The 15,791-nt window shown below is 40.4% G+C and overlaps 1 protein-coding gene across 6 annotated transcripts in view; it reads left to right on the forward strand.

Moving 5' to 3' along the window:
* LOC119140661 (tyrosine-protein kinase Fer-like) overlaps positions 1-15,791 on the forward strand; it is a 218,753-nt gene that overhangs the window by 59,357 nt on the left and 143,605 nt on the right. For all 6 annotated transcript variants that reach the window (XM_037372176.1, XM_037372177.1, XM_037372178.1 and 3 more), the window contains 3 exons: positions 7,826-8,009; positions 10,675-10,812; positions 12,211-12,330. In XM_037372176.1, the coding sequence (XP_037228073.1) occupies positions 7,826-8,009; positions 10,675-10,812; positions 12,211-12,330 (442 nt within the window). The remainder of the gene's footprint in view (positions 1-7,825; positions 8,010-10,674; positions 10,813-12,210; positions 12,331-15,791) is intronic.

The raw sequence follows: 15,791 nt of genomic DNA on the forward strand, positions 1-15,791 counted from the left end.
TACCTACCTGCTGCAGCATGGGGTCTTCCATGGGCTGCAGGGTGGATATCTGCTCTGGTGTGGTCCTCTCCATAGGCTGCAGGGGGACAACCTGACTCACCATGGTCTTCTCCATGGGCTGCAGGGGAATCTCTGCTCCAGTGCCTGGAGCATCTCCTCCACCTCCTTCTTCACTGACCTTGGTGTCTAAAAAATTGTTTCTCACAGTTTTTTTTATCATAACTTTCTCTCACAGCTGCTGTGCAGTGTTTTTTTACCCTGTCTTAAATATGTTATCACAGAGGCGCAACCAGCTTCACTGATTAGGTCAGCTTTGGTCAGCAGTGAGTCCATTTTGGAGCCAGATTGAACTGTCTCTGTCTGGCACAGGGGCAGCTCCTGGTGTCTTCTCACAGTGGCCACCTCTGCAGCCCCCCCACTACCAAAACCTTGCCATGTAAATGCAGTACACCAGGGAAGCATGACTGATTTGAAAATATTCTGTCTAGTACAGTGTTGTGGTTTAACCCCAGCCAGCAACTAAGCATCACACACCTGCTTGCTCGCTCCCCTGCAGTGGGATGGGGGAGAGAATTGGAAGGGTAAAAATGAGAAAACTCTTGGATTGAGATAAAGACAGTTTAATAGGGAAAGAAAAATTCACATGCACAAGCAAAGCAAAAGAAGCAATTCATTCACTACTTCCCATCGACAGACAGGGGTTTAGTTATCTCCATCATATGTAACAGTTACTTAGGAAGACAAATGCCATCACTCCAATTGTCCCCCCCTTCTTTCTTTATCCCCCAGCTTTTATTGATGAGCATGATGTCATAGAGTATGGAATATCCCTTTGGTCAGTTGGGCTCAGCTGTCCCAGCTGTGTCCCTTCCCAACTTCTTGTGCACCCCCAGCCTACTTGCTGGTGGGGTGGGGTGAGAAACAGAAGAGGCCTTGACACTGTGTAAGCACTGCTCAGCAGTAACTAAAACATCCCAGTATTATCAACACTATTTTCAGCACAAATCCAAAACATGCCCCCATACCAGCTACTGTGAAGAAAATTAACTCTGTCTCAGCCAAATTTAATACATACAGGCGCAAAACTGTTTGCATAAAGCTGCTTGGAGAATGGTTATTAATGGGATCTGTTGGGAGAGGGGTCCGCCGGAGTCAAGAAATTACTCAATATGAGTTATGCATCTTGCTCAATTTTATTGGCTTCTAACATTTCTTATATAGCCTCAATACACAAGCATGCTCCCAAAGCAAACATATGATTGGTTATTAGCCCCTAAGCACGCGCTGCTCACACACCACTATTTATCATGATTGGAACAAGCATTCTGTCCATGCAGCTATTTGCGTTAGCTATGTTTTAGCCTTGCAGTTTGTTACTCCCTTTATCTACATTCCCTTCTCTATTTCCCTTGGCCTTACACATGTCCTCCCTAACAGCTGCAGCTTGTTACAGCCACGGCCTGTTATTACAATAGGGTTACTTGGTCTTAGGATTCAAGAATAGATCAAGGCCACTTTCTTGTTAACTTCAGCACAATAACTTCAGCACAATTCTAATTCCAGTACACTTCTAATTTCAGGCCTGGATTGTGCACTCCAGGCCTGGATTGTTCAGACCCTCAGGGGTTCCGTGGCCACACTTCTGCAGCCATTCTTCTACAGGGATCCTGACAGGAGGGTGATGTATCCTATCCAACATTATGGGATATATATTGAGATTAGTTTTGGATGGTATTTCAGTGTTTCTGTTTGTAATCCTCCCTCTCAGGATGACTAGTTTGGAGTATGCTTATTAAATTCCTAGGCGTCAGTATGCCTGAAAGGATTGAAAGTGCATTGGAGAGCAGTTGCAGAGTTAAATATTATTTGAGAAACTGGAGAAATGGTCTGAAAAAAAATAGTGTTACTCAGCAGGAACAGATGCCATAGCAAAGATAATCAGTAATACCATGTTGCCAGAAAGGCATGGATTTTTATTTTTTTTTAGAAATAAATGTAACTCATACAAGTGTTAAAGGGATTCTTTGGCTTTCAAAGTTAATAGAACCTCAACTGAAGTATTGTCTGGTTTTGGGTACTGCATTTGAGGAAGAGTGTGAGCTACATGCAAAAAGAAAACAGGACTTAGAAGATGCGTGAATTGTTTGGTATGAAGGTTAGAAGATTGGCAGAGAAGGAGAGTGTATAATCTTCAAATAAGTAAAAGATGGATTGCAGAGGACTGTAGAATCTATTTTTCATGTCCATGGCAGGTAGGTGAAGGAAGTAAGGATTTAAATTAAAGCAAGAAATATTTAGGTTGGAGAGTAAAGGGGGGGATTGTTTTCAGCTCACACAGCACTAGACCTGAATTGTATTGAGAAGTTGCAAAGTTATCCATCATTGGATGTCTTAGGAAGATCATAAAAATATCTGCCACATAGTTCTGCAATTAGTCTTCCTGACAAAGAATAGAATAGGTGACCTCTTGAAGTACCTTATAGCTCTCTGGTTCAGCACTGAATTTGTCTTGTCAGTGTGGACTTGAGGATTTCTAGACTCTAATAGTGTAGTACTGTGTGATGCTGACCTCCTGATCAGGATACAGACAATGATGAGGAAATGTTAAATTGTACTAGAGAAGCTGTGAGCTTTGGACAGGAGTAACAATGAGAGAGTTCAGCTAGTCAAATATGAACTGAAGCAGTGCTTCATCATGATGATATGTAGCAATGGAATTTTTGCTCACAATAAATGACAGCTTCCTAGAACAATGAGTCTTAGAACCCACAGTAGAAGATGCTATAGTGGGTTTCATCTTAAGTGATATGCACTCAAAATGATGTAGCTACTGGTATGGTCAAGGGTGCTTGACCACCCAACTCATTACCTAAGGTGCTAAGACCTGGTCTGCAGCTCCTGGGGTTGTAAAACAGCCCAGAGAAGGGGAGAAGTGCACCACCACAAGAGAAAATATAACAAAAGGATTGTGGGTTGAAATAAGGACAGGGAGATCACTCAGCAATTACTGTCACAGGCAAAACAGACTCAACTTGGGGAAATTTAATTTTTTACCAAGCAAATCAGAGTAGGATAATGAGAAGTAAGACCGAATCTTAAAAACACCTTCATAGAATCATAGAATGGCTTGAGTTGGAAGAGACCTTAAAGATCATCTAATTCCAACCCCCCTGCCATAGGCAGGGACACTTTCCACTAGAACAGGTAGCTCAAAGTCATATCCAACCTGGCCTTGAACACTTTCAGGGATGGGGCATCCACAACTTCTCTGGGCAACCTCTTCCAGTGCCTTACCACCCTCACAGTAAAGAATTTCTTCCTAATCTAAATCTACCCTCTTTTAGTTTAAAATTATTACCCCTTGTCCTATCACTATATACCCTACTAAAGTCTGTCCCTATCTTTCTTATAAGCCATCTTTAAGTATTGAAAGACCACTATAAAGTCTCCCCAGAGTCTTCTTCAGGCTGAACAACTCCAGCTCTCTCAGCCTGTCATCATAGGAGAGGTGCTCCAGCCCCCTGATCATTTTCGTGGCCCTCCTCTGGACTCATTCCAATAAGTCCATGTCCTTCTTATGTTGGGGGCTCCAAAGCTGAACACAGTACTCCAGGTGGGCCTCATGAGAGCAGAACAGAGGGGAAGAATCACCTCCCTCAACCTGCTGGCCGCACTTCTTTTGATGCAGCCCAGGATTTGGTTGGCTTTCTGAGCTGCAAGCACACATTGCCAAGTCATGTTGATCTTTTCTTCCCCCAACACCCCCAAGTCCTTCTCCTCAGGGCTGCTCTCAATCCATTCTCTTCCCAGCCTGTATATGTGCTTGGGATTGCCCTGACCCACATGCATGAATTTGCACTTTCTTTCCCCTGCCCCTCCCTTCTTCCCAGGCTTAACTTTACTCCAGAGTTCTCTACCTCCTCCCCCCTAGCGGCACATCCGGATGGGGAATGGGAGTTGTGGTCAGTTCATCACATGTTGTCTCTGCTGCTCCTTCCTCATCAGGGGGAGTACTCTTCACTCTCTTCCCCTGCTACAGCATGAGGTCACTCCCACAGGAGACAGTTCTCCATGAGCTTCTCCAACGTGAGTCCTTCCTACAGGCTACAGCTCTTCATGAACTGCTCTAGCGTGAGTCCCTTCCATGGGATGCAGTCCTTCAGGAACAGACTGCTCCAGCATAGGTCCACCACAGGTTCACAAGTCCTGCCAGCAAATCTGCTCTAGTGTGGGCTCCTCTCTCCACAGGTCCATAAGTCCTGCTCCAGCGCAGGCTCTCTCCTTTTGGGCACATTCACCTGCTTCGGTGTGGGGTCCTCCACAGGCTGCTGGTGGATATCCTCCACCATGGACCTCCACGAGCTGCAGGGGAACAGCATGCCTCACTAATGTCTTTACCATGGGCTGCAGGGGAATCTCTACTCTGGTGCCTGGAGCACCTCCTCCCCCTCCTTCTTCACTGACCTCAGTGTCTGCAGAGTTGTTTCACATTTTCTCACTCCTCTCTCCAGCTGCAGTTGCTCAGTTTTCTTTCCCCTCCCCCCTTCTTAAATATGTTATCACAGAGGTGTTACCACTGTTGCTGATTGGCTTGGCCTTGGCCAGCAGTGGGTTCATCTTGGAGGCAGCTTGCATTGGCTCTATTGTACACAGGGGAAGCTTCTAGCAGCTTCTCACAGAAGTCACCCCTGTAGCCCTCTTCACTACCAAAACCTTGCTACGCAAACCTATTATACCTTGCCTTACCTAGTATAATCCTGTTGGTATCCCCTTCCCCCATCATTTCTAGTTTAAAGCTCTCTCACTCAGCCCTGCCAACTTACACCCTGACTCATATTCCCCATTGTGACAAGTGGATCCCATCAGGCCCCAGCATACCTTGTCTCTTGAATACTCTTGCATGGTTTAAAACCCCAAACTTTTGGTGCAGGCACAATTATTGGAGTCGGGTATTGATATACTGGGCTTGTGGGTTTCTGCTGAGGTCTCCCCCTATTACTGGGAGGACTGAGGAAAATACTGCCTGTGCTCCTGAATTTTTTACTATTCTTCCCAGGTCTCTGAAGTCTGTTTTGATTAACCTCAGACGTTTTGTTGTGACATCATTTGTATCCACGTGAAAGAGCAGGAATGGGTAGTAGTCTGAATGTTGAACTAGGCTCTTCAGTCTTGTGGTGACATCCCTAATTCGGGCCCCAGGGAGGCAGCAAGCTTCCTTGAAAGAGGGTCTGGTCTGCAAACAGCTGCTTCCGTTCTGCACAGGAGGGAATCACCAATGACCATAACTCACTGTTGTTTCTTCTTGGTGCTGGTCTTACTGTGGGTTTTGTTGTGAGGGGTTGGTGTCTCTCTGATCTTGGCAAGACTGCTTGCTCAGGTTCCTCCTCTTTCTCATTATGCACTTCATCTGCTATACCCAGGGCCTTGTACCTGTTCAGTAAAGTTATCTCAGAGGGTAGCTTAGAGGGTAAGGAGGGGTTTCTCTTACTGCTCTCTACTGTAACACTCTTCCACCCCTCCTTATCCCTTGTGACACTGCTTTCCTCCTGGCACAAAGCAGATCCAGGACCTGCCTCCACAGTGGTCATGCTGAGTTTTCTCCTATGCATCATAGGTGTCAGAGTATGTCTCCATTGGTCAATCTCCCTATCAGAGTATCGAATACTCCTCAGTCTGCTCACCTCCTCCCGCAGCTCAGCCACCAAGCAGAGTAGCTCATCAGTTTGGTCACATCTCCCACAGTGTTGCTTACAATCACTTTCCACCTCTAGGAATATCCCTTCACACATCCCACAGCCGGAAACCTGGGTGGTTGCATGCTTGAACAGGAGCTCTCTCTGTGTGGCTGTATCCTGGTTTCAGCTGGAATAGAGTTAATTTTCTTCTTAGTAGCTGGGGCAGTGCTGTGTTTTGGCTCTGATGTAAGAACAATGTTGATAACGCACTGAGGTTTTTAATTGTTGCTGGGTAATGTTTATACTAAGTCAAGGACCTTTCAGTTTCTTGGGCCCTGCCAGCAAGAGGGCTGGAGGGGCACAAGAAATTGGGAGAGGACACAGCCAGGACAGCTGACCCAAACTAGCCGAAGGGATATTCCATACCATATGACATCATGCTGAGTATATAAACTGGGGGAAGAAGAAGGAAGGGGGGGACATTTGGCATTATGGCATTTGTCTTCCCAAGTAACCGTTACAGGTGATGGAGCCCTGCTTTCCTGGGGATGGCTGAACGCCTGCCTGCCCATGGGAAGGGGTGAATGAATTCCTTGCTTTGCTTGCATGCGCGGCTTTTGCTTTACCTATTAAACTGTTCTTATCTCAACCCTCGAGTTTTACATTCGTTTCTGATTCTCCTCCCCATCCCTCTGGGTAAGGGGGAGTGAGGATGTGTCTGTGTGGTACTTGGTTGCCATCTGGGGTTAAACTATGACAGGCTGCATTGGTTCTACCAGGTGCTAGAAGCTCAGAAGTAGGGGACACTGCATTTTGCCAGATGGTCACCATGCTGCCCTGCACCTGCCTGCTGCCGTGCACCTGCCCACCAATCAAAAGTCAGAGTAGGGCAATGAGAAATAAAAACTAACCTTAAAACACCTCCCCCCCTCCCCCTTCTTCCCTGGCTTGACTCCCGGCTTCCCTAACTCTTCCCTTCAAGCAGCACAGAAGGAACAGGAAATGGAGGTTCTGATCAGTTCATCACACATTGTCTCTGCTGCTCCTTCCTCCTTGCTCTCTTTCCCTGCTCCAGCATGAGGTCCTACTCATGGGAGACAGTCCTCCATGAACTTCTCCAGTGTGGGTCTTTCCCACTGGCTGCAGCTCTTCACAGACCGCTCCAGCATGGTTTCTTTCCATGGAGTGTGGTCCTTCAGGAATGGACTACACCAGTGTGGGTTCTCTCCTTTGGGTGTGTCCAGCTACTTCGGTGTGGAGTCCACCACAGGCTGCAGGTGGATATCTGCTCCATCATGGACTTCACCACAGGTTGCAGGGGAATCTCTGCTCTGGTGTCCGGAGTGCCTCCTCCCCCTCCTTCACTGACCTTAGTGTCTGCAGAGTTGTTTCTCTCATATATTCTCACTGCTGTGTCTCCCAGCTGCAGTTGTGCAGCAGTTCCTTCTCCCCTCCTCCCTTTTTAAATATGTTATCACAGAGGCACTATCACCATTGCTGATTGGCTCAGCTTTGGCCAGCAGTGGGTCTGTCCTGGAGCCACCTGGCACTGCATCTGTTGGACATGGGGGAAGCTTCTGGCAGCTTCTCACAGAAGCCACCCCTGCAGCCCCTCCACTACCAAAATGTTGCCATGTAAACCCCAATACACATGGTTTCCCTAAAAGCAGTTCCCACTATCGCTATTGGAGATAGAGTACTGGTCTAAATGGATCAGGGGTCTGACCTAGTAGGACATTTCTTATTTTCTTAATTAAAAAAATGTTTATTTACTCTGAGACAGATAAAAGATTAGCATTTGTGATAGTCATGTGTTTAAATGGGGTTTATTTAATTCTTTGTATTTATATTATTTTTATACTTATGCAGATGATGCTTTTCATATACTTTCAGTTCAAGTATTCTCACATTTGTGCTCAGAGAAAGTGCAGCGTTTTTTTCTTAGTCTTGAATAGGAACACTAAGACATTTGGTCTTACTAGTGACCTGAGAACTGTAAAATTTTAGCTTCTTCAGAGAAATTGTTTAAACTTATTGTGGAATAAAGTGCAAACTTATCATGAATCTATTAGATTTATGTCAACCACAAGTATTGATGTTTGTATACATTGAAATCACCATAAGCATTTTCTTTATTTCTTTATTCTCAGGAAAGGAGACTGTGAAAGCCAAAGATCGGTGTGATAAAGCCACTATGAAACTTCATATATTGCATAATCAATATGTATTGGCACTGAAAGGAGCACAGTTACATCAGCACCAATATTATGACACTACACTTCCTCTGTTACTTGATTCACTACAGAAGATGGAAGAAGAAATGATTAAAGCCCTGTAAGCTGTATTTTCTTATATTTTTCTCATTTCCACATGTTATGTATAATATCCTAATTAATTTATAGTATTATTAGAAAATAATAAATCTTCATCAATTATTTGTATATCGAGGATAATGAAAAAGCTGTTTTCTTCTTTCTGTTGACAACAATTGTGCATGGAGAAGTCTGTTCAAATAAATGCAGATAGTAATTTTAAGGGGTTACTTAAGCATTTTAGTGAGAGACTGTCTTCTCATAAAACTTTTAAAATCTTAGAGATTAACTTCAGTGTTTATAGTTAACCTCATGCTTTATCCTTAGCTTCAGCTGGAATACTATGGCAAATTAACATGCTTTAACTTGTTCAGCCCTGAATTGGTAAGGCAGTTGGACTAGATGATTGTTGTAGGTCCCTTCCAACTGAAATTATTCTATTCTATTCTATTCTATTCTATTCTATTCTATTCTATTCTATTCTATTCTATTCTATTCTATTCTATTCTATTCTATTCTATTCTAAAGTTAGTTGCCTCTCCTGTAGCCTTATTTTTGTGAAATTCTGCCGGGAACCAATTTGGTTTAAAATGGCCAACAATCTTGAAAGTCATTTGGGATGAGGGCCAGGCAGGTGCATGGTTACTTATTTGTGTGCAAATAGCAGGATCATATAAACCTAATTTCATTGTATGGAATCCAGCCTTAAAAATACAATTACTTTTTTCTGAAATATCATTCCCCACATCACTGATGAAGATGTGCAAATTGATCTCAGAGAACTGTCAATGAGGACTCTAAGCTATCTTTTCTGATTTGTAACCACCATGCTGTGTCTTTGACTTTCCTTAAGAATATGAGTTGGTTTGGGAGACTGTTCTGTAGATCTTTCTCTAAGACATTCTGAGGGCTGCAATTAAAAAATATTGCTTGTAAATCACTTACTCTAAAAGAAAAACAAGTTACCTCTTTTTGTAAGTATTGTTCATTTAGATGGGAGACACTCTTCTATCTCTCATTTTCTTACCTTTTCCAAAGTCTACATTCATCTTGACTTCAGCACATAGGAAGTGAAGGAGAGTTGAGGGTTTCATGCTTTATATGCTTAGGTGATACAGACGATATTAACAGCCTCTTGAAGTTTCATTGCTCCCTTTGATTCTGGTACAGTTATGTAAATGAAATAGACCTCTATAGTAGTCTCTGCACAGTCCTTTTAATCTTAATTTTGTATGTAAAATCACAGCAAGAGACTTCAGTTCAATTTGTGTGCTGTAATTAATGTGATTTTTCATAACTGTGAATTATGATAATTCACTGAAGAGTTTCATCATTGAAAAAAAATCCATTGAACCCAATTTTCTTTGTCATCTTTGAAATAAAAACCTGTAAAAATATTCTTGTCACTAAATAAACATTTTCAGTGATATCTGAATCTATTGGAAAATTACTGTTGTCTAATATCTTTGGGCTTAATTCTACAAAAGGAGATGGTGATTTCAAGTGTGGGGTTGGTGTAGCTATCTGTGTGACATATACTTTGTTAATAATCTTGGTTTTGCAAATCAATTAGTTTGGTAAACTTGAAGTGTATATTAACATCACTAATTATTTTTTTTAAATAATTAACATAGATTCCATTTCTTTTAGATCTGACATTGCTGTAGTTGACATTAATGAATTCTGTTGTTTGTTTTCTTCTTAGAAAAAGTACTGAAGGAATACAAGCTGATAATATTTTTTATAAAATAAACATAACTTGAGATCTTATCATCCAGGAAAAATCTGCTGATACTTTTTTTTCCTGCACATTCCTCTGGGATGGTCAAAATTCATCAGTATTAAAAAAAAATACTCACCATGCTTCAGAAACTGAAAAACCTGTCAAAAATAAAAATGAAATAGGAAATTATTATGAAGGGCTATTTATGGAAAGCTAAAACTTGAAGACTAGGAAGGTGTTTTGGGGAAATATCACTGTATGCTATTAAATGTAGTGGTAAAATATCACATATTATTTTCTTTTACCATTCCCTAATCACTTGCTTTTGCCCACTGTTGCGGGCAGGTCATTAGACTAGATGGCTTGTACTTTTTCACGTCAATTTTTTGTTTGATTTTTTTTCTTCTTGTAAATATATGTGAACTTGTGACTTATGCTTATTTTTGTCCTAATGACCAAATAATAAAATCAAGATATGAAAGAGAACACTTAAGGTAATGGAGAAAGCCAGGTCTTAAAGGAAATGCACACTGACTATTTTTTTTTAATCTTTTTACCATATGTCAGAATATACTTATTTTGTCAGTCAGGAGATTGTGAAAAGCTTCTGTATAAATAATAACTAGCATAAGTTTTCTGGTCATAAAGCAGGGTGTCATCAATGAGCTATATATATTCCTTTTCCCTGTAATCTCTACAGCTTTAATTTAACTACACTATATGTAGATGCACTGTAATTAGTATAAAGGAGCATGGTCTTGGAGACTTCTCTACTCATAGCCAATCTGTAAAGAAGAGGTCACAATTGATCTGTTATTTTTTTGAGTAATATGTGGTCTTTTTTTTCCTCCCTTTTTAGCCAGTTGAAACAAGAGTTTGTCATAGCAGAAAACTGAAAGCTTGAAGCATCATCGTTATATGCCTTCAATACCATGTTATACACTATAGTTTTTTTTCTCTCTAGAAAAGGAATCTTGGATGAATATAGCCAGATCACCAGTCTTGTAACTGAAGAGATTGCGAATGTCCATAAAGAGATCCAGACTTCTGTTGAACAGATAGACCCTAACTCTGAGTATAATGACTTCATAGATACACATAGGTATAAGTTTTCATCTTGGTGTACATGTTCATGTTTCTTCTGGAGGAAAAATTTGTATTAAACTACAACACTTCTAAAGTGATCAGAGTTGTATTTTTTTGTTTGGTTTCTTTTAAATTGTTATTTGTAAAGTATTGTCCTACTTGAAAAGCTAATCCACTTGCATGCACAGACAGTTGCCTGAATGTCAGGTTTTTAACCTGTTTCTTCAACCACCCATCTCTTTGGCTGTCTCCAGAAAAACAGAATTCCAATTACTATTATCACATATGAAGAGCCATAATATTGGTACTAGCAGCAGACTATACATAGAATCATAGAATCATTTTGGTTGGAAAAGACCTTTGAGATCATCAAGTCCAACCATTAACCTAACACTGCCAGGTCCACCACTAAACCATGTCCCTAAGCACCACATCTATGCGTTTTTTAAATACCTCCAGGGATGGTGACTCAGCCACCTCCCTGGGCAGCCTGTTCCAATGCTTGACAACCTCTTCAGTGAAGAAATTTTTCACAATATCCAACCTAAACCTCTGCTGGCACAACTTGAGGCTGTTTCCCCTCATCCTATCACTTGTTACTTGGGAAAGGAGACTGACACTCACCTCACTACAGCCTCCTTTCAGGTAGTTGTAGAGAGCAATAAGGTCTCCCCTGAGCCTCCTTTTCTCCAGACTAAACAACCCCAGTTCCCTCAACTGCTCCTCATAAGACTTGTTCTCTAGACCCTTCACCTGCTTTGTTGCTCTTCTTTGGACACATGATAACCCAGATTCAGTGTGAGCTAATTTAGTGTGTATTTTGTATCCTGGGCTAAGTTAAGTTTCTCGGTTATATTTCTCTCATTGCCTATATTCTAAATAGTTTAAAGTGAACTCTAGGTACCCCTGTATACACTGCAGTTATTGCAAAGTAGTGACTGAAACAACAAAATATGCAGGTAATGCAAGAAAGTTTTTAATTTAAAAAATAAACTTTATTTGCTGTTTATTGAACTGATATTGCATATTGGTACATAAGTGGATAGTCCTAAGACTTCTTGTATTATCCTTTGTTATTAATGTGCAGATTGATAACTGTCATGTGCAGATTTATAGCTGGATCAGCTATATATATTTATATCAGTGGATCTATACCCCCTTTTATATATATATATTATATATATATAATAGATACCCCCTTAAAACCTTGATTATGTTGTGATATTAATTCAAAGAATTAAGACTGTGTCCTTTATTTAACGTAAAAAGAATATGTATCCTATTGTTGTTTTTGCTTTATCTTATATGTAATTTTAACTATATTCTAGTTATTAATAATTCAAAACACCAATTTTCTTTATGATTTAAAGATACATGTTAATTTTGCAAATATAACTTTTATTTGCTAAATTAGGTCATCAGAAGTTGTTGAACAAGCAATAGAGTTTGATATGTCTTTACTAGAAGAAAATGAAAACCTTCAAGCTAATGAGATCATGTGGAATAATCTAACAGCAGAAAGTTTACAAGTCACGTAAGTTTTCTTTAAAAATTTTAATCCTTCAGAAATTGTCATACACGATGTCTAGGCTCTATCATCTCATTGCATAGCTGTGTCCTGACTTTTAAGGTCCAGTTTCTGCAATAATGTTTTTAAGCTATAGACTTTTGCCCATTGCACTTTTTATTGTTCCTTTGCACAAAATACTCTCCCCCAAATCCCCCCAAATTAAAAAAGCAGCACTTGCCTGATCTTTCAATCTAGTCTCTCCTCCTCACTAGTTAATTTTTACAGTGCCCCAAATTCAACATGAATTCTCCCTGTGAACTTAATGATTTTCTCAAAGGTGCTTCCACATTCAGTATTATAGAAAAAATAGTGAAATCTGTTTATGAAGCCACTGAGTATAGTGATGTAGTCAGTTATGCAAATTGCCAACCAGGAAATCATAGAATTATAGAATCATAGAAACATTTAGGTTGGAAAAGACCTTTAAGATCATCAAGTCCAACCATTAACCCAGGACTGCCAAGTCCACCACTAAACCATGTCCCTAAGCACCCTACATGTTTTTTAAACATCTCCAGGGATGGTGATTCCACAACCGCCCTGGGCAGCCTGTTCCAGTACTTGGCCACCCATTCAGTGAGGAAAATTTTCCTAATATCCAATCTAAACCTGTTCATAAATACATTTGTTTTACCTGTTTTGTAGGTGTTGTGTTTTGTTTTCCAAAGAAAATTCTTATTCACTGTTATAACCTTTAATATGTATTAATTTACTAACATCAATGTAGCTGTACTAACAGAGATCTAATGTAGATTGAGTGCACCCTCAGCAAGTTTGCCAATGACACCAAGCTGAGAGGTGCAGTCAACACGCTTGAGGGAAGGGATGCTGTCCAGAGGGACCTTGACAGGCTTGAGAGGTGGGCCCATGAGAACGTCATGAAATTTAACAAGGCCAAGTGAAAGGTCCTGCACCTGGGTTGGGACAACCCCAACTATAAATACAGGCTGGGCAGAGAATGGATTGAGAGCAGCCCTGAGGAGAAGGACTTGGGGGTGTTGGGGGAAGAAAAGCTCAGCATGGCCCAACAATGTGCTTGCAGCTCAGAAAGCCAACCGAATCCTGGGTTGCATCAAAAGAAGTGCGGCCAGCAGGTTGAGGGAGGTGATCCTACCCCTCTATTCTGCTCTCATGAGACCCCACCTGGAGTACTGTGTTCAGCTTTGGAGCCCCCAACATAAGAAGGACATGGACTTATTGGAATGAGTCCAGAGGAGGGCCACGAAAATGATCAGGGGGCTGGAGCACCTCTCCTATGATGACAGGCTGAGAGAGTTGGGGTTGTTCAGCCTGAAGAGAAGGCTCCAGGGAGACTTTATAGTGGCCTTCCAGTACCTAAAGGGGGCCTGCAAGAAAGCTGGAGAGGGACTTCTTAGAAGGGCATATAGTGATAGGGCAAGGGGGAATGGTTTTAAACTGAGAGAGAGTAGATTTAGATTAGATATTATGAAGAAATTGTTTACTTTGAAGTGAGGCACTGGAAGAGGTTGCCCAGAGAAGTTGTGGATGCCCCATCCCTGGAAGTGTTTAAGGCCAGGTTGGATGGGACTTTGAGCAACCTGGTCTAGTGGAAGGTGTCCCTGCCCATGGAAGGGGGTTGGAATTAGATGATCTTTAAGGTCCCTTCCAACCCAAACCATTCTATGATTCTATGATATATTCTTCATCATTACTAAATTGAGATTATTCCTGCTTGAACTATGTATTTGTTGTCCAGCTAGCTGTACTTCAGCATAGTTACAAGGAAAAAATATATACTAAAACTCTCTTTTGAAAGGTCTTTCTTACAATTTTTATAAGATTCTACCTTCCACAGCTCAAAAACAGAAATAATTTCTTTTTTTGCTTGTCTTCCATATCCCAGTGTTTAGAAGTAAGCCATCAGCATGTCTAAGCAAAGCAGCTTAAACACTGCATTTTTAGCAAATGATCTTGTTGAAATTTGTGTTTGTAAATAAGTATCTTAATATTTTCATAAATATAATTTTTTAATACAACTTCCAGTGAGTCCTGTTACAAAGCTTTTAGTCATGCACTTTAAATTCTTTGATACATTTGAGAGAGAAATTTTATGCTGTGATTTTATTTTTGGAACAGGTATCAAATAGTTCTTTGAAGTGTTGCTGCATGCCTACTTTCTGGTATGGAGTATATTAGGGCCTCTGAGCAAATGTCTGACTATATTAGGTCAGACCAAAGACTGACATAGCCAACTTTCTTATCTCTGACATTAGCCCAAAGGGAAAGTCTTGGCAAGATAACAAGAACAGGATGTGTGTGCATTCCCCAGAATGTTCTCTCAGCCTCCCATAATTTGCAGATTAGAATTTTTTTGAGCCAGAAGTAATATTTGTTTGTAATAGCCTTAGATGTATTTTTCTTCATGAATTTGTCCAGTCAGTTTCAATATGTATAAGTATCTATTGTCCACCGGTCAAGAAATTCCAAAGATCAATTTAACATTATGTGGACCTGTTACTTCCTAGTTTCATTTTATGACTCTAAGCTCCTGTTTTGGAAGACAATAGGAACAATGTACTGCTTTCCACCCCATTCATGATATTGTAAATTTTTATCATACTCCTGCACTGTCATCTTTCTTTTCAAAGCAAACAGTCTTTAGCTTTAGTCCTTCCTTTCCCAAAACTTCTTATGTTTTATTAAGCTTGTTATCTATCTTTGATTTTTTTTTCAAGGTTACTGTACTGGTTTTGAGATAAATGATCAGAATTGCACAGGTAATCCAGATACATAGATTAGAGAGAGGCATATCAAGGTTTCCTATGTTCTTATTCTGCTTAATTTTTTTAAAAAACGAGACAATCCTTCTCTTTGATTTTTCTGACCACTGTTGAGTATCAAGTCAGTATTTTAATGGAAATGTCTGTTGTAACCCCAAGATTCTCATTTCTTAGTGGTAATGGTCAGCCATTAACTGTATAAAGTTTTGGATTTTTTCCCCCTTGTATATTTGTTTATTTTAATATACATTGAGATTAATTTTCCAAATGGCAGTCCAGTTACTGATTCTCATAAGATTCAGACAAATCCTTTTGCATTATTCACATTCAGCCCCTTCTTTACTACCTCAGATAACATTGTACTGTCAACATTCTTGGTCACTTTTTAAATTGTTGTTTCATCTCAGTTGTTATAAACATATTAAGCAGTGCAGATTTTTGTGGATCTCTACTAGTTATCTCCTGGCACTGTAAAAACTGACTCTTTATTATTATCCTCTTTCTTCTTTTTTTAATTGTTTTTAATACAAGCAAGAATCTTTCTTCTTATGACTGCTTAGTTTTCTTTAAACACTTTTGCTTGATATACCTTGTCAACTGCTTTTTAGATAGCTTTTACTAGAATCTTGCTTTAAAACTACTAGAAAAATATAGCATGCTTGCATCAACTTATTCTGCATTGAC

Source organism: Falco rusticolus, chromosome W, assembly GCF_015220075.1.
Source record: "Falco rusticolus isolate bFalRus1 chromosome W, bFalRus1.pri, whole genome shotgun sequence".
In the NCBI taxonomy this organism is placed as follows: domain Eukaryota; kingdom Metazoa; phylum Chordata; class Aves; order Falconiformes; family Falconidae; genus Falco; species Falco rusticolus.